The 26,379-nt window shown below is 36.0% G+C and overlaps 2 protein-coding genes across 6 annotated transcripts in view; one reads left to right on the top strand and one right to left on the bottom strand.

Annotated features, from left to right (window-relative positions):
* Positions 1 to 1,778: 1,778 nt before the first annotated feature.
* On the bottom strand, positions 1,779 to 16,923 carry LOC106881883 (uncharacterized). Of its 3 annotated transcripts, XM_089341350.1 has the most exons (4): positions 16,107 to 16,923; positions 15,533 to 15,550; positions 4,573 to 4,757; positions 1,779 to 2,525 (listed from the first exon to the last, which is right to left on the bottom strand). In XM_089341350.1, exons 1-4 carry the CDS (start codon positions 16,273 to 16,275, stop codon positions 2,040 to 2,042), a joined length of 858 nt encoding a protein of 285 aa, XP_089197476.1. In that variant the 5' UTR covers positions 16,276 to 16,923; the 3' UTR covers positions 1,779 to 2,039. The 3 variants fall into 3 exon arrangements, with proteins under 3 accessions (XP_089197476.1, XP_089197477.1, XP_089197478.1); XM_089341351.1 differs by lacking the exon at positions 15,533 to 15,550 and having other exon boundaries at positions 16,107 to 16,913; XM_089341352.1 differs by lacking the exons at positions 15,533 to 15,550; positions 16,107 to 16,923 and adding an exon at positions 10,127 to 11,036.
* LOC106881882 (uncharacterized) overlaps positions 11,621 to 26,379 on the top strand; it is a 34,441-nt gene continuing 19,682 nt past the window's right edge. Inside the window, exon 1 of one of the 3 annotated variants that reach the window (XM_014932403.3) lies at positions 11,621 to 11,760. In XM_014932403.3, the coding sequence (XP_014787889.1) occupies positions 11,709 to 11,760 (52 nt within the window). In that variant the 5' untranslated portion in view covers positions 11,621 to 11,708. Of the gene's footprint in view, positions 11,761 to 20,583; positions 21,715 to 22,252; positions 22,463 to 26,379 lie in introns of those variants that run through there. The other 2 variants (XM_089341349.1, XM_014932402.3) reach the window with 2 other exon arrangements.

Here is a 26,379-nt window from a genome sequence, read left to right as displayed (position 1 = left end):
GTTGTTGTCACAGGTCGTGTATGTGTGGTTGTGTGTGTTTTTACGTATCTATGTTATGAAAAATAGGTAAAGAATACTGAGATGAAAATTTAATCTATGACGTTGTATGTATCACTTTCTCTCTCTCTCCCTCTCCCTCTTTTACTTTTACTCTCTATATTTTTATGTTGAGCGCGTGTGTAAGAATGGCGTTCCAGGTAGCAGGGATGAAATATAAAAGTTGTTAGAAACAACAGCCAAATCTCCCTTAAATCACACAAAGTAAACGGAATTTAAAAAATCTAATTACTGCACTGGAAAGTTCAGATCGAGAAAATTCCATTGATGTAAAAAATTTTACGAAAAAGTGGAAAATGTGGATGTCTATAAACATTCAAAAAGGCTTCACACAAACACACAATTTCAGATTTATATATTAAGATAGCCATTATATGTATAGTTATGTGAGTGTATATGCGTCTAATTCTCTTTTCTTCTGTAATGTACAACTTGCTCTTCCTTCCTTCACTCCAGCTATCCATACTGCTCTTGATTGTAGATTTTTAAAAAATAATCCATAATATGGATGAAGACAACAACTACCAAATAGTGTCAAGATTGATAGACACAAATATATACACACAATGTGTGGAAATTCACTACTGGGTAAGCAGACAGTGGGAGAAATCTTCAGAGGAAGAACTCCTGTCAAATGCTTCAGCCATTTAGTTTCTAACATTCTAAGGAAGCCAGGACCACCTATGTAGTCACTTCTAGATATTCTCCTGCTGTTATTTAAATGCCAACTTTAGTGGGGATTGAACTTGGAACTCTCTGAAACTGGGTTTTCCTTCCTCTTATGTTTAGTTGGTTTGTTGCTTCAGTTTCATTTATCATTCTTTTTCGCCCATAACCACATTGAACCCTTCTCAGCTATATACATATATACACACATGATGGGCTTCTTTCAGTTTCCATCTACCAAATTCATTCACAGGTTAGCACCACCTGAGTATTAAATTTTCTGCTGAACTCACTACTTCCATACATTATCCTTATACACGACTTACCAAAGCCTATTATCTAAACATAATTTCCTCAGCCCATCAGGCTATAAACTATAGAAGCTGTTGGAGGTCTTATTTCAGACTGACAAATGCAAAGTAGAATTATTGATTCTTAGCTGAGAAAATCTTTTGCAGCTGTCTTACTAGAACTATAGTCTCCATAGTTACAGGTTTTGGTTACCAATATCAAAGATTGAATCTTATCAAAAGTAATCCTATTCTTTACTATTTTATTTTTAAAGTCTCTGAGTGACCTTCAAAACTTGGGCCATTAGTTAAATGATTGTCTAATTCATCTGAAGCCCAGAACGAGGGTGAAGTGATACTATCCACGACTACCAGAAAATTTAATAAAAGAATTATATAGAAATAATGTATGCTCTCTTTTCAGTCTTTGATAATGATTTCTCAGCATGAGGGGGAAAAAAAAAAAACACTTCGAAGCGATTATCTCCCCTTAAGTAGCGCGTCCGCCCGCTCGCCCGCACACACACACACACACACTCTTTCTCTCTCGCCAAGTGAACCAACCACGAGTACATCTTTTCTCTTATAACAACAATGATATGGCTACACTGTTGAATGGTAATAACCCTGCCCTACACTACTTAATTTTAAATTCATAAAACACTTTTTTTTTTTAGAAAGTTACAAAATGTTTTCTAAGGTTATAAAAAAGAATCTAACTGTAAAAAAACAAAATTGAAATAAAATTTAAAATCAACATGAAAAAAAATTTAAAAATCAGCCTTAAAAAAAACCCTTTACTGAATTTTGGATAAGTAAGGTTCATATTGATTTGCCTTTTTCCATATGATTTTAATTTTTGTGATGAAAATACTTTGTCAATGCCAAATTTCAGCATAAAAAATAAAAATAAAACAAAAATAAAATTGACATATTTCTTTCACTGAAATTGAATATCAACAAATAACAGCAGTGGAATGTTAACAGTAAATAACAACCCCCTGCTTGTCTGTTCAGTGGGCAGCTTCAGTGAGCAGCTTCCTCTCTTTGTTTTATATGAAATTTATGACATATACTCATAATTTCCAGTTTAAGTTCAGACTTCAGAATATCACTTCTGATTTTTTTAAGCTCAAAGCCTATTAGCTTTGCAAAGATATCATCAGGGTCCTCTTCAATAGCTGGTGTGAGTGATCCTTGCAATTCTTGAAGCAATCTGTTGTTGTTTGTAATTGTCTCTAAGCTGTTGTGTTCCATACGATGGAGGTTTTTTAACTTGTTACGCCGGATGGGCAATGATGACTTGTGACTAGTTGTTGCAGCTGTTTGAGCATTCTGCTCTACTGTAAACATGGTGTGAGTGTCTTGTGCAAGGCAATCGGCGTTGCCAGTGTTGTAGGAAAGTTTGTCAGCATTTAGATTTATTATGAAGTTTTTTGTGTCTTCTTCTTGAGACCAGTTGTATTCATTTTCCTCCATGATATTTTGGTTTGATACTTGTTGGATGGTATTCTAGGAGGAGAGAGAACAAAGTGTTAACAACTTGATGATCTAAATACATTACAAAGGCTTTTATTAATATTTCATTACAGTTAAGTGAATGTCACAAATACAGCTGTGTCACTAACTACAAATTCTTCTTTTTATCTTCTCAAGTCATACTGACTCACAAGGGCTGGTTTCTTGGTTTCCATGGCATATAAGTTCCCCACCTGGACAGGACAGTGGTCCATCGCAGAATTACTCATTTTTGCTAGCTGAGCAACAACAAATGAAGTGTTTTGCTCAAGAACACAATGCGTCACCCAGTCTAGGAATTGAAACCACAATTTTATGATCAAGAGTCCAACACCCAAATCACTAAGCCATGTGCCTCCACTAACTACAACTATGGGTCATGAACCTGAACTAATGAGAGTCTCTTTGTGCTTACTCAATCTGTGAAAAACAGCAAATCTCCCTCTAATTACTTCCTATCATTTTCATCATCAACAATCACAACATTCACAGCTGCTTTCCATGCTGGTATGGACTGGACAGATCAACATGGTCCAGATCAGTTCTTGTTTGAATTACTGCAGACCTAGAAGGATCAAGGGATCGCATGAAAGCTATCTTGGAGCTACAACACCAATCATCAAGTTTTAGAAGATCCATAAAGCTTGTGTACATTAATCAAATTTTCAGAGACAAATGCACTGGTGTAGATTTCCTGGCCTATTCTCCAGGTCCATAGCAGCATGTTAACTCAGCTCTGTAAGCTAAAAAAACTAATCCTTAATTATAGTGATTTGCTTCTTAAAGTGATCAAGTGAACTTATCCTATAAAGCCCATTTACAATTTAAGTGTCTTAGCTATGGATATTGTGTTGAACTTGTGATTAGATATAGATTATTAACCCTGATAGTCCAGCAGCAGCTGTCTATTAGACATTGTTGTTTTGGCTATTTTAACCTTCGCCTCCAAACTGGGATGCAGACAGTCAACAATAAGTGCATATAAGCAATAACTGCCATATTCTGACTGAGTCCATCTTGCACATTTCCATAGTTACCACTACCAGAATCTACAAATGTACAGAGCCAATGAAGGAATATAGTCTGCTCAACCTGTTTACATAGCAACAAAAAAATCTCCCTCAAATAGCACCTGGTCATCTTAAATAAGAAGAGGGTACAGTGCATCTATCATATCTGAAGTCTTGATTCAGTCAATCTTCCTGAGATTCCACCACACCATTTGTGCATCACTGAATATGCAGAATTGAGTTCCTGCCTCCACACTGAATAAGACCATTTCTTAGATGGCTCTGCTATAAAATAGAACTCTCTTCTTTGACATGTTGACATTTTATTCTTTGTTCTATGTTAATGTAGTCCTACAGATCCTTAATAACACAAGATAAACAAGGCTGGTTTCAGTTTCCAAGTAAGGTAATGTTCCCCCCATGATCAGAAGATTGGAAATTAAGGACTCTACAACTATCACACAATGTCAAAGCAAGGAGACAGTAACACATACACACATGCAAATACAGACATATACACAAGAGGGTACTGAAAATTTCTTGGTTTTAAGGGAATCACAAAAGGCCATGTTGGAGGCCCAAACTTTCGAGTTGTTTTACAGGGCCTAGAAAAACTGAATGATTACTGCAATAAGTGTGTGAATCTGAGAGGGGGAATATGTTGAATAAAATCATAACTAACTGATCCTCCTGCATTTTCTTTTACCCAAAGCCAGGAACGTTTCAGCACACTCTCGTGTGTGTATGTGTGTGCGTGCATGTATCCACACATACATGATAGTCTTCTTTTAGTTTCCATTTATCAAATCCACTCACAAAGCATTAGTCAGTCTGGAGCTATAGTAGAGGACACTTGCCCCTGGTGCCACGCAGTGGAACTGAACCAAAAACTATGTGGTTGGGAAGCAGCCTTCTTACCACAAAGCCATGCCTGCACCGCTATACTTAAATACCCAGTTTATCAGCACAAGTCTTCATTCAGGTAACATACTCACAACACTCAGAATGGAAGAAATTTAGGTCTAACTTACATTGTTAATCATACTGTTCCTCTTTTCCTCATAGATAGGGCCCAGAAAGCTATCCATAAGACCAAACAACCACCAACTGGGAGTAAACTTTTCACTAGTTTCACTGCGGATGCTCTCTCTGCTTTTCCTTTTCTCTCTCATATAGTTTGATTTTAAATCGTGCCATTTCATCTTTACAAGCTGGGCTAAAAACAACATTGTGAGGGACAAAAGAAAATTGGAAATTAAATAATTTCATAAGATATTCTGAATTAAATACTTAATTATACATTGTTAATTCTTGAGTCTCATGCAGTCAGCTCGACCTAACATAAGTTTTCTTTTTTTTTTTAGTTCCAGGTCAACTGTAGTTGAAAAGAACCATGACCAAATGTATTCCAACTATAACCACCGTTTTTAAGTGTTTGGAGGACTTTGTTATACAATCTGTCCATACATGCCTCTCCAAGACAAAAGGGTGTGGTTTGAGGGAGATTTGGCTGGTATTTCTAGCAGGCTGAGTAACCACAAAGAAGCAGGAGGAAGGACCTTTTTAATGTATTTAAAATTTAGAAAGGGTATTAAAAAGATCCTTTTCTTCTTGTTCGTTGTGGTCAGCGAACCTGGTAGAAATAGCAGCCAAATCTCCCTCAAACCATACCTTTTTGTGTTGGAGAGGCATGTAAATACCATTTCTAAATTTCAAACTCATAAGAACCTGTGACAGTTTATCTGTGCTGAGAAAAAAACAACTAAAATCTTTAGTTTTACTAATTCAAAGCTATCAATGAACATCAATAGCATCATCATCAATATTTTACATCCACTTTCCATGTTGTCATGGGTTGGATGAGTTACCAGGTTCCAAATCACTTCCTATTTTAAGTTACTGCCTTGCTGGCATACTCAGGGGCCAGGTCTCACCCATGCATTTTATTTTGGTAAGGTTTCTATGGCTGAATACCCTTCCTTTGACCACCTACTTTACAGATTGTACTTGGTGTATTTTATTGTGGCACAAGCACTAAAGAGGTTATCATGTCCTTACCATGACTAAAAATGAAGTTGAGTTCCTTAGTGGTTAGGGTATCCAGCTTATGACCGTAAGGTTGTGAGTGATTCCTGGCAGCGTATTAGGTTCTTGAGCAAGACATTTCATTTCAGATTGCTCCAGTGCACTCAGTTGGCAAAAATGAGTTGTACCTGTAATTCAAAGGGCCAGCCTTGTCACACTCTGTGTCATGCTGAATCTCCCTGAGAACTACATTAAGGGTACACATGTCTGTGAAGTGCTTAGCCACTTACCCTACATTGTCTTGGCTTATTTGCCACCCACTTTACAAAGTGTACTGGGTACACTCTATCAAGGCATCAACACTAAAGAAGTTACCTTGTACCCCACAATACATAAGGACTAAAAACTATGGACTGAAAGCTTAAATGCATCATCGTCATTAACATTTAGCATCTGTTATCCATAGGTTAGACGAGGGGTTCTCAACCATTTTTTATCTATGGACCCCCTTAATTACTATTTTATTCTGGTGGACCTCCATAGCCATTCAATGTTTAAAAACTATCAGTAAGTATATGGTGCTATATCAGTAAGTATATTATAGCTATCTCTTACAAAAGAAAGTAACAACAAAATAAAAAGGGCCAAAAGGGGTGCATACTGTATGTATAACTATTGAATTTAATTGAGGAGAGGGACACTGAGTAATTTTTTTTTTTTACAAATCTTCACTACCCTAGAAAAATTATATCAGCTAAACAAATGACCTTCTCTAAATGCATTAAAAACACTATAACATATTCAGAACACTATTTCAGAAAATTATCTCCATTCTCTTTAAGCATAAAAACGACAAATTTAGCTGGGGCAAAATGAGTAAGACAAAATAAGGTGAATTTGCCTCTTCAATTCTCAAGAATTACATTTGATAAAAGACTCATACACATCAATATCCATCTTTAGACAATGCAATAAAAATTTTAAATACTAGAGCAAATGATAGAGGATCATAGAATAATGGCACATGATATTAAATTAATGAAACTTGACTAAATCTAAAAACTAGACATGAAATACTCTTTATAGTTTCTTCATGATCTGTTGGAGTGGCTCTCTTCTCAATATATTTAGATACCATTCAGACATTGAAGTTAGTCATTACTCGTTTTGTCCCATTTTAGACATAATTTTTCTTAAACTTGAAAGTCATCAAATTAGATATTAGTGTGGGGAAAAAAGACTTGAAATTCAGCAGAGAAAAGAATATTGCTTATTAAACACCAAAAATTATCAGATATTTTATTAGTAACCTACCTCAATTACAATCAGGTCAAAGTTGAAGAAAAATGTCTTGAAAAAAAAATACGTTATCTGACTATATTTCAAACTCTCTCAATTTCAACAACTATGCTGAACAACTTTTTCTCCCAAAATGATGCAATACTTGTAATAGTCTCAAATTGAAAAATGATAAGAAAAATTTTTTAAAATCAGAAGTTAACCATTTTGCCCTACCCCCTATCAATAATGATTTATAGGAGAAACAATAAGCTTCCGGGTGAGTCGTGTCTGCTACACGGTTTCAATTTCAAGCTGAAATCAATTTGCTTTCCTGGTACTTCTGACAGCTATAAATATTGTGAGTCTGGTGTCTAATGAAGGGGAAATTAATTCAGTGTTTCAAATTCCTGAGTTCAAATATGGTCGAGACAGATTTATACTGTCTTTATTGTAGGGATTAATAAATGAACCATAAGACACAACATTAAATTGATACACTTTATCGATCCCATCTACTTTTAATGTGTTAACTTCATCTAAAGATAACGGTACAGTAAACATTATTTCTGTTCATATTTTTCGCTGGCAAAACCTTTTTATTATTAAACTGAATCTTGCTAGAATTAGTACGTTTTGAAAATTATCTACATATTTTATTCATTCTGTGTAATCTTTTGTGCATTTATTATTTCTTTCGTATCGATTTTCGGTGGAATTCTGGTTCAAGTTCCCCATATAAGCCCTCACAACTTCTTTTAATTTTTTGGAACGTTCAGAAATTTTTTGCAAATTCATGTTTTACACATGGGAATTCATAGGATTATGCAAAAACTTGTTTTTTGTGCAAGTGATTTAAGGGTGATTTAGCTGTTGTTTTTAGCACATCCCACGACCACCTGATACCCTCCTCGTTTCTTTGCCACTCTGACATGTATCTATGTTTTTCAATATTTTTCTGATGCACCCAAGGGTGATCAATTGCTGGAATTTAAGCAAAAAATTTCGACTGCCTTTATTTTGAACTTTGATTTTTTTTTAAATTGATAAAGAGTGGAACTTTTAGGATTTATGGGAGGGTTTTAAAACATTTGAGAAAAATTTTTTTTTCTTTCATAATCGTATAAATTCCCGTGTGTAGAACACAAATTCGCAAAAATTTTCTGAAAATTCCAAAGAATAAAAAAAAAAGTTATGGGGGGTTATGAGATGCTTAAACCAGAATTGCACCCAATTTTCAATTTGTCTCCACTTCATTTATTACAGATTCAACACCAAGTTTCCAGACGCAGATGATTCTGAACCCCTTTATAATCTGCACTAATTTACGAGCAGGAACTTCAAATTCCTGAGGCTACCAGACTAGTTTACACAATACAGTATTATAAAACTTGTATCATTTATACTAATGTATAAGATAACTGTATTTCATTTAATTACTTAAATAAATTTAATATTTGTTTAATTAAGAGTGTGACCACCTTAGTTCAGAAAAATCAGTAATCTGGAATGACTTTGGGATGAAATGTTCCGGAAAACCCATGTTATACCAGTACTCATATAACTCGTCTGTCCTATCCCTCAGCTATTTGTAAGTGGCATACCTACGTGTCCCCATCGACTTTATTTCCTCACAACTTTCGGAAAAACGACTATTTTAAAATGAAAATGCCTATAAATACGCTTTAGATGGTATAAATTTTGATTATATCAGAATTTGTTGCGAAAAAATATTTCCGTGGGTGGATAGAAGAATTTAAGAAAATTCACTCGAATCAGCTTTGTTTCTTCATAACTTTCAGAAAAACTGATTTTTTAAAATGAAATTTTCAGAAATACTTTTCAGAATGTGTAAATTACGATTATATCGGAATTTAATGTGAAAAATGGTGGGATCGCACACATCGCATGTATCCACAGAAAGAAACTTGAAATTTCAAAAAGAAATTGAATCAGTATGTATGTGTGCTCTCCTTGTTACTCCGTTTTGCTCTCATCCACAGATTTTTGGCTGTATTAGTGGTGTCAATCTGCCAACATGCCCCTTTCTCCGTGTAAATACAGACTCGTCTATTCACATCAAATTCCGATATAATCGTATTTACACACTTTGAAAGGTATTTGTAGGAAATTTAATTTAAAAATACTCATTTTCCTGCAAGCTACGAGGAAACACAGTCGACTTGTGTGAATTTTCCGAAACTCCTCTCCCCACCTCCGTTAAAATTTTTTTCAGAACCAATTCTGATACTTTTCTTTTTATTTTATTACTTGCTTTTCATTTTAGGATCTTTATGGTTTGACGGCCAACACTTGTTTTCTTAACGAAACACTTTCAAACTTGGGATACTGGTAGAATGTGTCATATAAAACATCTTTTTCTCTTAGCCTTCTTAACAAAAATTACTTCTTAATAAGTTATTTCATGTTAAAGTTGTCGTATTTCTGTAATTTCAACCAATCACTGACGTCTATTCAGCTGAATACAGTTAGTGCTGTTCGGTGTCAAGTGTGTTATTCCCTGTTTAATTATATCATTATTCCCTAGTAAGGTGTTAGGGTTCGGGTTAGGGTTATAGGGTTAGAGTTAAGGTTATGGCAAAAATAATCATAACCCTAACCGTAATCCTAAAACTAACCCTAACTCTAAAACCCGAACCCTAACCCTAAAACCCTAAAGTTAAAACCAGTACAAACGCACGAACGATGTCATAAATAACAGTAACAAACGAAATATATACCACTGATAGTTGTTGTTGACAACGGATAGTTTTTGTTGACAAACAACGGCACTAATTTTATTCAAGGGAAAAGATCCCCTGACACCGTTGTTTACATTCCACGGCGCAATTGTTTTCAACTCAATAGACGTCAGTGACTGGTTGAAATTACCGAAATACGACAATTTCTTTACATGAAATAACTTCGAATACAAAATTTTTTATCTGTTCTATAACACAAAATATACAAGTATTCGAAGTTTGAAAGTGTTTCGGTACCAAAAACACTACATAAAAAAATGTTGGTCGTCAAACCATAAAAATCTTCATTTTATTATATTCCTCATTCTGAAACACATTTTTTCAAAATTATAATACCCACATTTCTAATCCACGTGCGTTTGTTTATGTTTCCGTAAAAAGGTTAGGGTTAGGGACGGAATTCCCTAACTCTAAAACACTTTTAAGGAAAGCGACGATCTTGTTCAGAAACATAAACAAACGCACGTGGATTAGAAATGACGTAAAATGTACTCAAAACGAAAGATCGCCAAAACACTACCATTAGCATATTTTTGTCTCCACATAAACTCGACTAAAATAAATGTCAATGAGTGAACGTGCAGTTCCACTCTCCTTGTACCTCTGCTCTTCCCCCATCCATAGATTTTCGGCTGTATTAGTGTGGGCTCCTGCCATAGGATCAACGAAATTCATTTGATGATTCAGTCAGATGTTGGAATCCTCTGTTACCAATGGTGCTGTATGCTCGCCACAGATCTGACACCACAGTGGTTCCTGGTCTCCCGTACTTGTCCAACACAGGTAAAAGAGTTTTGACATCCCTTTTTGCCACTGCCTCAAGGAAACACTGTATCAATGCCACTAAAAACCCACTGTCGTGGTGTCAATCTGCCAACATGCCCCTTTCTCCGTGTAAATAAAGACTCGTCAATCTGAACCTCTTGTCCCGGAACCACCAAGTAATATTGGATCCATTAATAATTTTTCTGCGCATATGTCACGGAGGAAATTCTTCCAATTACAAATAGCCTCACTATTTCCATTCCAGCTCCCGCTATTGGCAAAGAATGTGTCGCGTCTCAAACCTTTCTCTTTTCTACACGGTCTTCCACATCTCCATCTCAAACTTTACTTTGTTTTACTACCCTTTGTCACTTCCATATTTCGGTTACACGTGCAACAAACTCTCACACGATGTAACAGTCCAATATCTTGACAAAACGTAATTGTCAATTCAACTGTTACTGTTGAGTCAAGCAATTGACGGATATTACAGCTGTTGATATCAATAATGTTCATAAATAATGAAGGCTTATATATCTTTTTAATCAGCTTCGCTGTATGTTCGACACTAACTTCTAACGGTTCTATAAAAGATCTAGTTGGTTTAGCTACCAGCATTTCAGAAATCAAAGTTTATCAAAAATCTTAAAATTTGAGTTCCAAGCTTGTTTCACTTTTTCCAGAAATATGTTTTTAAAAAGTTATAGAGGATTAAAGTTTGATAATTTTCACCCAATCAGGAAACAAGATTTGGAAGCTGTCATTTTGTGCGTGACAGCACGTCTTGTCAACTGTAAACAAAGCAAATAAATTGGTGGGGGTTGTAAATTGGAATTTTTTTTTTTTTTGCTAAATCATAATCTCCGATATCGAAAACATATCAATCTGAATTTTTTTTTTAATTACTAGTTCAAAAGTTATAGGGAGTGGAGAATTCTGAAGAAGTCCCTTGTTTTCTATATATTATTCGACTGAAACTATCGTATTATAAAAACATATTTCTAATTTGTTTTTCACACGTCTACCTGCAAGTGTTTGAAATATTTTGTCATGGCACTCTTTAAGAGAACGTGTTTCCCGCCATTGAAAGCCCTTGTGGATGGGTTGAGGGGCTCTTGTCGAGAATTATGAAACCCTGATCCAATTGGACAGCAGCTGATCTCTAGTATCTTGGTGTCTTGAAGTGAAGAATAGCTCATCCACAATTTTGTTTCGAGTGGGAAATGAAAAAGTGCTAAATGTGATAGGAATCATGCCAATTTTTATTTCTTACCTTAATGTGTAGGTGGATAGGTAGGTGAGAGGACCATTATTTGTCTAGGAATCGAAATATCTATATGAAAAAAAGTCGATCAAGTTCACCATCAAAGCAGCCATTAGTAAAATCAGGTAAGTCTTAAATTCATGTTTTCCTCAATTATTATGTCGTATAGAAGTTTTCACAGACTGGAAAAAGTTGTGCAGAATGAAAAGGTAATTTGGGGGCGAAAACAATTAATTAAAACCTGGTAAATATGGTTACTTCAATTTGTGTCGTATAGGAAAAAAAGATTTTACAGAATGGCAAAAGTATGAAAGAAACAAGACGATTTAATCGCGGAAGATATGATGAAGTGGGAAGTCAGACTGTGGAATACAATAAATTGACGAAAAGGCAAGTGGGGGAAGGTTTAGTGGTGGTTGCTGTTCAGAAGACACAATGGGGGTGAGGACGCGAAGCCGCGAGACATTCGAAAAATAGGTTAAAATCATTAAAAAAAAAAAAGAGCTTCACTCATTGTTTTGAAGTTTAGGGTGCAAAAAAGAAAGTAAAGGAAAAATTCTCGAATTTAAAGGGAGAAATTCCTCCGATTTATGTGGGAGAGCTTTTCCGAAAGTCCTGCCAAAAATGTTTTTCAGTATTATTTCCAGATTAACAGGTGTGGATGTGTGTGTTACCCCACCGATTTTGTTTCCTCATAACTTACTGAAAAATTAATAATTATTTTGTTAAAATTTTCGACACATAGGTGAATGCGTGTCTGTGTGGTTAGAAGATTGCTTCCCAACCCGTCCTACTGCGTGGCACCTTGGGTGTCTTCTACTATAACCTCGGGTCGACCAAAGTCTCGTATGTGGATTTGGTAGTGGGAAACTGAAATAAGCCCGCCGTATATATTTATGTGTGTGTTGGCGATCCCCGTAACTTAGCGGTTCGGCAAAACAAACCGATAGAATAAGTACTATGCTTAAAAGAAGTACTGGGGCCGATTCATTCGACTAAAAACTCCAAGGCGGTACCCCAACATGACCGCAGTCTATTGGTCACTTTGACCGGCCATATAATTGCCAACTTGTAACTACATTAACAGCTTTAATGTTTAGAGTGTACTTCTTTTGCGGATATACGATCCACTGACGTGTTTTATATATATATATATATATATATATATATATATATATATATATGTGTTTGTGTGTCTTTGTGTTTGTCCCCCACCACTGCTTGATAACCGGTGTCGGTGTGTTTACGTCCCCGTAAGTTAGTGGTTCAGCAAAATACACCGATAGTACAGGCTTTTAAAAACAAAGTACTGTGGTCGATTCATTCGACTAAAAATTCTTTAAGGCGGTGCCCCAGCATGGCCGAAAGACTAAAACAAGTAGAAAATAAAAGATAAATACATTTTCAGTCGTGTGGAATAGGATTACACCCTTAGCTCCCTATGAAGCATAAGCCATCGACGATTTCCCCTCTTAGCTTTGGACCGCCTTTTCTGTTTCTCTCCAGCTTGATCCCTGCTTTTTCTTTTTTCTTTCTTTCGGTGTCATCTGTTTCCCTGATAAAAGGCCTTCCCCACTCTCTCTCCCAGATCTTGTTGGTTTTGAAATGTCGTTGATACTTTGGTTGATCCCTACCCAAACTCATTTTTACTGCTAGGAAACAGGGGCGTATATTCTGGGTGTGCTATGTGTGCGCTGTACACCCATCGAAAATGGCAAATTCATTAACCTTACTCATTAATTGAACAACAAAGTTTAATGGAAAACTTTTGTTATACCCTTGCTTGAAATGTGGTGGCATCGGGTGCAGCAGCACACCCAATGTAACAATCACGATACGCCACTGCTGGGAAGAAGTGGTCCATATTAATCTGGCCTTTGACCTGTCCAGTACGGGAGTCCCCATCACGAGCTTGTGCTCCGCTGGTAAAGCTCTCAGGACAACTGAGGCATACGATCCACCAAGACACAAGAAGGGCTGGACCTTGTAGTGATTGATTTCAGATGGTGTAGATTACGATTTTGTTGGAGTCTAATGTCGGGGAAAAAAAAAAAAAAGGAGTGGGGCGGCGGTTATTTCACACACCTCATCCATGTTTCATCAAACGTTTTGATGATGCAGATTGCCGTTGTCTTTTACTTGTTTCAATAATTAGACTACGGCCATGCTGGGGCACCGCCTTGAAGAATTTTTGGTTGATCGAATCAATCCCAGCACTTTTTTTAAAGCCTGGTACTTAGTCTATCGGTGTCTTTTGCCGAACCGCTAACTTACGGGGACATAAACACACTAACACCGGTTATCAAGCAGCGGTGGTGGATAAACACAAAGACACATACATATATATGCTCACAAGGCTCTGGTCGGCCCGAGGTTATTGTAGAAAACATTTGCCTAAAGTGCCACGCAATGGAACTGAACCCGGGACCATGTGGTTGGGAAGCGAGTTTCTTACAACACAGCCAAGCTTGAAAAATAAAAATTTTTTGATGATTATTCTACATTTTCCTTCTGGAATTTGTGAAACGAATACTTTTTGATGAAATAAAATATTCTTGTGATAGCGACATAATTTGAGAAAAAAAGAAAAAAGGTTATTAGACTTAAATTTGCTTGTATGGCAAGGCCGGGGCTAATGCAGTTTCGCACCTCTCTTTGAAAAATGCATTTTTTTTTTAATGTTTTTCGGATCCCTACGTTTTAGATGTCGGAGATTACAAATATGCAAAAAAGATTTTTTAAATTTACCTCCACCCCTAAAATTTTGAACTTTTTCGAAACTTTTTTTCGCTATGTTTTAGATGACGGAGATTCCGAATATGCAAGAAACCACGTTTTCAAAATTTTAATTTCAATAAGCATATAGATATGTGTATAAAGAGATGGATAGATATGAATGTCTTCCTGGGGCTAAAAACAACAGTAACACTGTCTTCTATCGGATCACCACATTTAGTTGACAAATATATTCTAAGAATAAACGGACATGGATAAATAAATAAACAGATAAATAAATAAATGGATGAAAAAGTTCAAAACTTAAAATTGGAGGAGGGGAGAAATTTGAACCTCTCATTAAACTTTATAACATTAATTATTAAACATTGTTTGTTTCTCATAAAATGGTGTATATTTAATTTACATTAAATTATTATTTACGATTATTTAAGGCAAACAAAGTGAAACGCAAATTTTTTCACTTTAATGTTTTTGTCTGTATTTAATTCCGATCTGCATATGTTCGTCAATTCGCTACGATCTCTTTAAAGTAAACAAAATAAAAATATTTAAATTGGGCGCGGCGGGAGGAGGAGGGGTAACTTTTTTTTAAATTTTTTTTTTTAGATATTCGTAATCTCCGACATCTAAAACGTGGAAATCACAAAAATTTGTTTTTAAAAAAATGCATTTTTCAAGGAGAGGTGCGAAACTGCATTAGCCCCGCAGGGCCTTAGAATACTCACCAAACAACTGTGGTAACCTCCTAATGAAGTAGCGTGAACATTCCAGCTCCTTTTTCTCTTCATATTTTAGGGCTTAAAATACCATTGGCTCCTATTTCCGATCAAACCATGCTTAGCTTTTATTCATACCTAAAACTAGAGGGATTTGACTGCTACTTCTAGCATACTGAACGACCACGTATATAGATGGGCTACTTTTGAGTTTGTTGGAAAGAGAGATTAAGACTGCGATTATATATATATATATATATATATATATATATATATATATATATATATATATATATATATATCGTTTGTAAAAATCAAATCCGAAAGCAGAAGCACACTCTAAAATGTAGAGCAGTATATATATATATATATATATATATATATATATATATATATATATATATATATATATATATATAATTAGTGTTAGCATTGTACTCACCTCTCATATAGAATTTTCCTGGAAAAATTATATAGAAAGTTACAGAAGTTGAAAGTAAAAAGTGTTCATTTACACCCACCTCCCAATTTCTTTCTTTTTTTTTTTGTTTGTTTTTGTTTTTATTCCACATCAGATTCCGAAAGAATCTTAAGTTACACCATCTAAAACGTGTATGTAGAAAATTTCATAGAAAAATATCAAATTTTCAGAAACTTATGAGTAAATAAATTCGATGGGGCGGAGGCACACAACTGTAGTTATACGTCAAACTTCTTACGTTTTGAGTTCAAATTCAGCCGCGGTCAACTTCGCCTTTCATCCCTCCGATAGGCGCTAATAAATTAAAATACCAGTCAAGTAGTCGTGTAGTAATTGCCTAAACCTTTCGCTTTCAAGACTTGTGCATACATAAACAATTATTAATGTTAGAAACAACTATTATTGATTACTGGCAAATGTCAGTTGATCTGTTGTTCCCTCTTTCCAAACATATTTAAGGAGTCACGCTAGTACGTTATAGTGGACATATTTATCTTCAGTTCAAACACAAATGCAAAAACGTAAATTATCCTACCTGTCCAGCCATCGCCCATTTTACTAGCGATTTCATGAAGAGCCAGAGTCCTCGCTGACCGCATGTTATAACACTGATGACGTGAATTCCAAAGGTGTTCTTGATCGCGGTACAACCCAATAAAATATTCAATTTGACTCGGATTCATAGCTAGATCGACTCGCTCCATCGCTGTGTGCTACCCAAGAGTTCATTATATAAATAAACGCGATGGTGATTGGTTAAAAAGCGAGTCAGGAAGCAAGACAAAAAAAAGGAAGAAAAATATATAAACACTCTACCACGAGTCGGAAGCATGCATTGACTCATTATGTTGACTGCAGTGATATGAATCTTCGGCGAGTCATTCGTCATTAAACAAATAAATATAATTGATCGACAAAATATATTTTCTGAAAATATTTTTAATTGCTCAGCAAATATATATTTGTTGTTTTATTATCGCTTAACTGGTTATCTTTTAAATAATAAAAAATGATTAATTTTTCTAAATACTATGTGTATAAAAATTTGACGGAAATTATGAAAAACAGAGTTATTTCCCTTGACATTCAATTAATCATTTTCGTCATGGCGTCCAACGTATTTTCGTTATTACTTCCCCTCCTCGGGCGACGAGCTGGCAAAATCGTTAGCAAGTTGGACAAAATACTTAGCGGCAATTCTTTCGGCTTTACGTTCTGTGTTCAAATGTTGCTGATGTTGATTTGTCTTTTCACCCTTTCGAGGTCGATTACAATGACTCCAGTTCGAACACTGGCGTCAATGTAATCGACTATCCTCCACCCCAAAATTTCAGGTCTTGTATCTATAATAGAAAGGGGTATTACCTCCCTTCCTCAAAGGCGTTGATTCGTTAGCACGGCCGTCAAAAGGCTTAGTGTCGTTTCTTCCAGCTCTTTACATTCAGAGTTCAAATTCCGCCAGAGACAACCTCGCCTTTCATCTTTTCGGGTATCAGTTGAACTCCGCAGTCGATGTAATCGATTAGCCCATCCTTAAAATTTTTGAATCTGAAATTGGTAATTTCCTATATGACGTTTGTAAAATTGAATTGTAATAGTTTCAACTTTATTTCAATTCGTTTAGCATGTCTCATGGACGCCTTACTGCTTCTTGTTTTATTGTGAAACCCAATGAAATACAGATCAACAGATAATCAATGAAATGCATACAATTACAGGCTCCATCTTTGTCAGATTCAGCGACTTGTATTACTTGGTGTGCCCGTCTAGGGCGAAGCTCTATTTAAAATAAGTCTAACATTTTCCCCCACGTTTTACTCGTTGTTCGTATTATGTAACACTTATAATTACGAGTACCTCTACAGGACCTCTAAGACTGATGTTCAGAAATGGGAAGAGGCGAATCCGCTAAAGAAAAAATAACCAGATTGTGACGTTAAACAGGGCGACGAACTAAGTCTACCATCCAAGTGGGCTATAGTAGGCTTTCCAAACTGGATGCAATTTAAATTATTTGTATAGGCGCAAGGCGTGGTCGTGTGGTAAAAAGTTTGCTTCCCGACCAAATGGTTCCAGGTTCAGTCACACTGCGTGATACTTTGTAAATGGATTTGGTAGATGGAAACTAATAGAAGCTCATCGTGTTTGTGTGTGTGAGGGTGAGGGTGCATGGCCTAGTGGTTAAGGTGTTAAACTCGTGATTGCAAGTGGTAGCTTCAATTCCGGGTGGTGCATTGTATTCTTGAGCAAAACGCTTCATCTCACGTTGTTCTGCGATCACTTTGATACCTGGCGTGTGGTATACTCGTGCACCTGTTCAGGCAATGACGATTTGATGGAGGGAGTGAGGTAATGTACAGCACAAACACTTGATCACTATAGACAAATCGTTTGTACAAGTCGTTCGGCAAAAGCTGAAAGCTCATGCGTCGTCTTCGATTGGAGAGTCCATTATACATAAAAGAACCCCCCTTCAGTCATGAATGACCATGGGATTGCACCTAGAAAGTTCCCCTCCGAAGCACAAGTCTGGGTAAGGTTGTTTATGAAAGGCCAGCAGTTACCCATGCATACCAGCCTTTCCTCTCCACGGAAAGGCAAAGGCCGACACAACTTAGCACCAGTGACGTCATTTCTACAGCCGAATCTCACCTTTTATCTCTCATATTTCTTCCTCCTTTAACTTCTTCTATGTGATATAATTCTTGGGAAAGAATACATTTGCGGCTGAAGATAGCTTTATACTATCAATTATATACCAATAATGATGCAACAACTATAAAGCTTGAAACACGTGTACCGCAGAATCCTTTGTGTTTTGTTTTTATTTTTACATTTCCAATTTATTGTGTATATATATACATATATATATACAAAATTTTAACGGACCTTTATTTAAGGAAGAATTTATTTAACGAGTTATTTAAAGAGAAATTTGAATATGAACTGGACTTAGAGACGATGTTTTGTTGTTTACCTTTTGTTCTTAACCTTTTTTCCCTGAAGATGTGTAAGGCAATTTATATGTTTGACTTGAATTTGACAGTTAAATATAGCCTTATACAGAAATGTTGACATAGGAATACATTTCAATAATAATTCATATCAGCGTCAAAACTCTCTTTTAAATTTAAAATTTTGGATATATAACCAAGGAGAACGATCCTTAAGGAGTCTACTTTAGACTTTTTGCGGAGAAATCTCTTGCTATATTGGAAGCGATTACATATATATATATATCTGGTCAGATAACTGAAGAGATGGCGGCGTGGGTTTCCGCCCCGGCATCCGAAACTCGGAGTTTTATCATGGCTACCGAATAATTGTCACATATTTTTACAGATATATATATATATATATATATATATATATATATATATATATATATATATGTGTGTGTGTGTGTGTGTAATTTTTTATTAGGCGTGCCATTCAGAAAGTTCTGCGATCCGTGTGTGTGTGTCACACCACATAACAACCAGTTTAAGTTTAAGTTAGAAGTTGAGCAAAAAAAAAAAAAAGAGTCCGATAGAAAGCTATTAGACTGAAGATGAGTTGATAGTCTAAAAAGTCCTTCAATATGGTGCTCCAGCAGGGCTATAGTCTAATGAATAAAACAAGTCAAAGAATAAAACAATAGTCAACGAGAGCGCTTCCTCTATGAGATCGCTGATCTGCAAGAAGTTGCCGGCATATCTTTCTCTCCAACACCCTAGCGTGAAAGGAGTTATTTGGATAACATAACTTTGAACAGTTTACTGGATGGTTACGGTTAGACTGTCTGACCCTTGGGTTTGCTAAATTAGAACTTCTGTTATAATTCCGTCCACGTACCTACAAGAGTGTGTTGTTCCCCCACCCCGCCCCACAAATTGGTTTCCTTATAACTTTTTGAAAATTATCTTTTCATCTTATTCTTGTTTCAGACTGCGACTTTGCCGGGAATTTTTAGTGGAATGAATTGACCCCAGCACTTATTTTGTTTTTTCCTGTTAAGCCCGGTAATTATTCTACCGGTATCTTTTGCCATAGCACAAGTCACGGGGCCGTGAACACATCAACATTAGACGATTAAACACACATATATTATCATTTATTACATTATATTCAATTCGCCATACATTATTCGTTTCATTGTCCATCATCTTTTCTTTCACATTTCAGGTATACTGAACACCCTTTTTGTCATTGCTTCAATCTACGTAAAGTTTTTGAGGAAAACAAAGAATTGTCAGAGTTATTTAAACGCCAGTTGTCAAACAGTGGTGGTGGGTGACAAAGGAACACACACACACATAGATATATAGCATCCAGACTCTAAAAACCAATATTGATTACTTTGGGGCATGCTAGTATTTGACCTAAATTCTCCAAGAGAGTAACTAGCCACTGTCCTGCTTTCGTCAAACTTTAAATTTTGGCTATTTTTAGAACAGAACTCCAAAGACGACTAACTTCTCTCTCTCTCTCTCTCTCTCTCTCTCTCTCTCTCACACACACACACACACACGGCAATTAAGCTTAAAGGCAAATATGCTAACATACATTCACACAAAAAAATGCATGCTGGTATCTCAGTCTATTAGGATGTAAAGATAAATATGTCAATTTTGGCCCTGGAGAGATTTCTGCCTTCGGAACTTATAATGCAATTATTAATTGTATAATAAATTAAGGTGGATATTGAAACGATCATAGGCATTACGTAATCGACAGTTATATAAATAAATTGATTTGCAGTATTCAAACTCTCAATTTTCTTTATATTATACAATTATATATATAATATACAGCTATAATATAATAGGTGCTTGAGTCGTCTAAGAGACCATAAGTCGGAGAAGATGCACTCGTATATCTGTCAATAGAGTGGGTATTTTATAGTATTAAGTATCCATCACAGCTGGTCTTACCAATCAGTTTCGCGTAAAGAATACAATGGAGTGTTAGGTAACAATCCAATCATAACTCTACCCTCATCAGAGATCGTCGATATGGGAGGGAATATGACAACTGCTCTCTATTTCGAAGGTGGATTAGCACAACCGGTCAGCGGCTGCTGCGAAAAAAGTGGTGAAACAAAAAATATTTCTTATTAGTTAATAAATTAAATTTTGATGAAATAATTTTGTAAAAAAAAAATCCAAGGGATTGTCTTTCTGTAAGTGATAAAGTAGTTTTTTCCTTTATATTAGCGTGCGGTGTGTTGTGTGTGTGGGGGGTCTGTGTATATGTGGGGGTACATTTTGTGTGAGAGGATATGTGTTGGTGGTGAGGATAGTTATTTGCGGAGTGTCTGCAAAGACAGACTAACGAACACAACTATATATACCTACACCCCATATCGGCTATCTCTGACACTCCATTGTATTTTTTGCGCGAAACCGATTGGTAAGACCAGCCATGATTGATACTTAATATTATAAAATTCGGATAATATATATATATATATAACGGGCTTCTTTCAGTTTCTGTCTATCAAATCCAGTCACAAATTTGGTCAGCCCGAGGCTATAGTAGAAGACACTTGCCCAGGGTGTCATGCAAGTTTCAAAAAGAAAAAAAAAATGGGTGTTAGATTGAAGTTTTCGTGACTGCAGTCTTGGACTAACTGTATGGTTTGGGATAAAACAACAATAACAAACAAATTTAAGAACTTTGACGAAAACAAAATGGATTCTTCCAGTGGTAAAGCTTCACAGCAGAAATAATTGTTTTTGAATTCCAGACGATGCCTTTTCTCTTTTACTTGTTTCAAGCATTGAATTGCAGCCATGCTTGGGCACTGCCCTGAAGGGATTAGTCGAATAAATCGACCTCTGTACTTATTTTTAAAGCTGTTACATATTCTATCGGTAAATTTTGCCGAACCGCTAGTAAACAAACCAGCACCGGTTTTCAAACTGTGGTGGCGGGATAAACGCGCGCGCGCGCGACGGCCTTCTTTTCAGATTCCATCTATGAAACCCACTCTTCAGTCTTTTGTCAGCCTGAGACTTATAGTAGAAGACGCTTGCCGAAAATGCTGTACAGTGGGATTGAACCCGAAACCATGTGGTTAGGAAGCAAACTTCTTTCCATACAGCCACGAGTATTCTTATAACAGTCACAAATGAAAATCGAGAAAACAAAGGAACCTCCCGGTAGTCGCTCTCTTTCTTTCTTTCTCCCCCCCCCTCTCTCTCTCTTCGCATATAGCGAACTTCTGTATCTCTCGAAGAAAGGAGACATATTGAATGATGTAGTTTTTTTATATACAATGTTTGAATAACAGATGATATTGTCATAGCAGGATGTGTCTTTTGTCATAAGGCTGACCGGAGACCAAACTAACAATAGCAGATGAAAACAGTATATTTAAAATCTTGATTACTTATCCTCATATTTTTTATTGTTTTAAAGAAATGTTTCTGTAGTATATATTAGTCATCCAAAACGGACGGTTCATATTTATTTTCTGTAGCAGACAGGTGTATAGTTACGGAGCAACGAGTTTATATATGTATGTGTGTGTGTGTTTAACGACAGTTATCTTGAAGGAGACAGATGAAGAAATAAATGTATTGTGGATTTTGTTTAATAAAACAATTAACGTATTATAATTTCGATAATTATATTTGTGGAATTTTTTTTTACAAAATTATTTCATAAAAATTTAATTTATTAACTAATAAGAAATATACTTAGTATTTGCTGCAGCGGGCGGGGAAATAATGGCCGCAAAAGAGAGAGTAGACTTAGAAATGACTCCGCGTCAAATTGAATATTTTATTAAACTGTATCGGGAACACGAATTTTTATGGAATCCCCGTCATGAAAATTATAATTTGCGGTCAGTGAGAGCTATGGCTCTGAAGGAAATTGCTAGTCAAATGGGAACTGGATGGACTGGTAAGTGTTGTTTATTCGCATCTGCAAGACGATCTATGTAAATCGATTCCTGACTGAGACACGCAAAAACCTCTGATTTGTTTAGGAGAATAACTGGCATGAGATGATTAAATGATGTCCAAGCCTTTTCTCAGAATGCATGAGTGAGCCAAAGTGGAATGGTTGTTGCAGTATGATACCATCTGGGGCATACCTACACAAGTGTGTCACCCCCGACTTTGTTTCCTCATAACTTCTTTTAAAAAAATGAGTATTTTTAAATGAAATTTTCTACAAATACGCTTCAGATGGTGTAAGTTCCGATTATATCGGAATTTGTTGTGCAAAAAATTTTTTAGCGGGTTGGGAGAGGAGTTTCCGAAAATTCATACGAGTCGGCTTTGTTTCCCTATAACTTTCAGAAAAATGGATACATTTTATGAAATTTTCTACAAATACCTTTCAGAATTTGTAGATTATGATTGTATCGGAATTTAATATTAAAAAAAAAAAAAATGGTGAGCACACATACATACTGTCACAATTACAATTCTTTTCGAAATTTCAAGTTTCATTTTGTAGATACATACGATTGTGTTAGTATGCATTTGTACGGGTCCATCAGTTTCGTTTTTCATGAAAGATAGTTGTTGAAAATTTCATTGAAAATACTAATTTTTTTGAAAGTTTTGGGTAAACAAAACTGACTCGTGTGAATTTTCCGAAACCCCTCTCTTCACACACGAAAAAAATTTTTTTCACAATAAATTCTGATATAATCGGAATCTGCACCATCTGAAACATATTTGTTAAAAATTTCATTTCAAAAATATCCTTTTTTTAATAATAAAGAACCAAAGTCGGTGGTGGTGGGAGTCCAATGTGGAATCGAAACAAAGCTGTGAGTTGCATATTCCCGGATGTTCATCGTTACATTTCCCGAGTTGCTGATTTAGGAGAAAGAGTGCGTTATGACTTCGGCTTTTCTAAGGATAAAAGCATCGAAAATAAGTTTTAAGTTATTGCAACTAGGAATCGAAACCTGGCTGCAAGAGTTGGTTTGACTTGGCTTGTCTAGCAGATTCTCCTGTCATGCACTCGCCATTGTATACCAATCAATCAATCAATCGCTAGGCCAATATTTGTAAGGGAAGAATTTAGTCGACACACAACGACTCCACTATTTTCCCTGTGTTTGTTTTTTCGAATCCCTAGTTCGGGCGTGCGGCAGTTTTTTTTATAAAAGGACAAAAATAAGAGCACTAATGTATTTGATCCGGTGCTCTACTGGCCTAGCTACTTCATATCACTTTTATATCCATCATATATCGATTCATTATCATGTCTTTTCGAGACGGAATTGGATGCGAGGAAAGAGGAATCGATGTTGAGATATCGTTTGCACATTCGTTAGCTTGTTTATATTAAGCGAGGGTGGGGGTGGTTAATAATATGCTTTGTTTTTATCTGTCAGCATATACGGTACAAAACAGTAACATTTATGTGGTGCGTGTATATTTTCGTTAAAGTGTCAGTGAAGCTAATTTGCACATAAGAAATATTACTTTAACTCCTATGATATTTGATCAACTTTTTTCTTGGGTTTAATTTCGTTTGACTCAGCAACTTCATTCGTATCAGGTAAACAAAGTCAACAAAACGTGTTAACGTGGGTGGGGAATGCCTTGATATACGATGCATTTGGTAGAATTATCTACTAGCTGTGTTGATCATTTAAACTTCAAAAATTAATTTAAAAAATAACTATTTAATTTGTGATATTGTTATTTAAGGATTTCAGTTTTATTAATCAACATCCATACCTTGGGCTGCGGTAGATCGTGGGTGCACTGCCAGTAACATAACCAACATTCTTCTTTCTCGGTTGTCAGCTAACCTCATGTTATCTACCATTTTCCTCCCTATCCATTCTTTGGTGTGGATCACCTCCTCCCTTTGCGGTCTTTCTGTAGGTTTTTACTGGAGGTTTGTTCATGCATGACAACTGTATTCACTCGATTAAGGGCTGTTGTAGCTATTGTGTTCAACATCTTTAAACAGGTAAATGTGTGATCTGGCACTTGTTACGCTTTAATTCTTTATCTTCAAAAGTTTCTTAGTATGAATTAGTTCTTCTTTGATTCTACATCTACGTCTATGATAGCCGTAAAGTGTCAAAATCTCGAGGGTTAAATGCAGTGTTGCTTAAATTGGGTAGTACCGCCACTTGGTGGGCTAGGGAAAGTTTTATACGAGTACTGAGGACAAAGGAGATACATGGGTATATCAGAGCCAGCCATCATCTGTTAACGACTATAATTTATAACATGTACCATGCTTTTGCTAATTGTTTTAGGTGCCTATGTAACCACCTGCAGACATAGACATCCTCTGGACTCTCCTGCCTTTAACACAGTGAATAATGATAGCTGGGAAAAGAGAGAGAGGGGGAGGGGGTGTTACCTGATCAGCTGGTACACATTTTCAAGGAAAAATGAAGTGCTGTGCTTAAGGACACAATGTGCTGCCTTGTCCAGGAATTGAACTGATGACATTATGATCATGAACCAAACACCTTAACCATTGCACCATGTGCCTACATTGTAGGTATGTACAACTCACAAAGAATATTTACCTGAGTTTGCCAAAGTGTGCTTAGGTCATCAAGGGAAGTGTGGGTGGGGCACAGCAATGGTAAAAGGTCTATGGCACAAAAGAAATCACTTTAAACTTGCTAAATTAACATTCAAAGTGGTCTATATGATCGGAAATATAATTCCAAAGTGTTCATGGTTTCATGGTGAGGATCTGATCAAAGACTTTGCAATTAAAAAAAAAAGTAGGAGAAAACTTTTCAAATATAAATAAAGCGGAAGTATACAAACATAGACATATTTTCCCTCTTACTTTGAAAAATAAAAATTTAATTATTGTTTATATCTTGAACTACGTACTTTTGGGGGCACCAAAATCTTTCAAGTGCTTAGGGCTTCTGTGGGTCTTAATCCAGCCCTGTGATGTATCAAATATTCACTCATAGTAGGGTGATGCTATGGTAAGTAGTCACTTACATCAAACTAGTACTTCCAACTACTCTGACCTAATATTGGTTTCAAATTTTGGCACAAGGCCAGCAGTTTGGGAGGACAGGGTTAAGTTGATTACATCAACCGTGGTGCTCAACTGGTACTTATTTTATCAACCCCGAAAAGATGAAAGGCAAAGTCAGCCCTAGCAGAATTTGAACTCAGAACACAAAGACTGACAAAATGCGTGCTACCAATTCTGCTGGTTCACTGCCTTGCTCTGACCTAATATTACATGTATATCCATTATCCTTTTGACCTTCTTGTTTCAGTCATTAGATTGTGGCCATACTGGGGCATCATCTTGAAGAATTTTTAGTCAAATGAATCAACTCCAATACTTTGTTTTTTAAAGCCTTGTACTCATTCTATTTTCTCTTTTGCTGGGCCACTAAGTTACAGGAACATAAACATACCGACACCAGTATCAAGTAGTATTGGACACGCATGCACATGTGATGGGTTTCTATCAGTTTCTGTCTACCAAATCAAATCCACTCACAAGGTTTTGGTCAGACCAAGGCTTTAGAAGACACTTGTCCAAGGTGTCATGCAGTGGGTCTAAACCTGGAACCATGTGGTTAAGAAGCAAACTTCTTATCACACAGTCATTTTAGTGCCTATGTAATTAAATTTCATAGTCAATTCCTATTATGATGTTAATTATCCACCAAAAGTAGAATTGATATTTTCTGCTTTTGCAATACTTTTTTCCGTATTTCCTGTTGGTATGTTTTTCATATCCACCCCTAAAAGTATCTGATTCTTGCTCTTTAAAGAGATATTTGATGAAATATGTCTAAAAAATTTTTTGTTTTCTAAATCTGAAAAATAGTCTTTCATAGAAAGTAT

The sequence above is a fragment of the Octopus bimaculoides genome, chromosome 24 (assembly GCF_046866305.1).
Source record: "Octopus bimaculoides isolate indiv1 chromosome 24, ASM4686630v1, whole genome shotgun sequence".
Classification (NCBI taxonomy): domain Eukaryota; kingdom Metazoa; phylum Mollusca; class Cephalopoda; order Octopoda; family Octopodidae; genus Octopus; species Octopus bimaculoides.
This window is presented reverse-complemented; position numbering and strand designations above follow the sequence as displayed.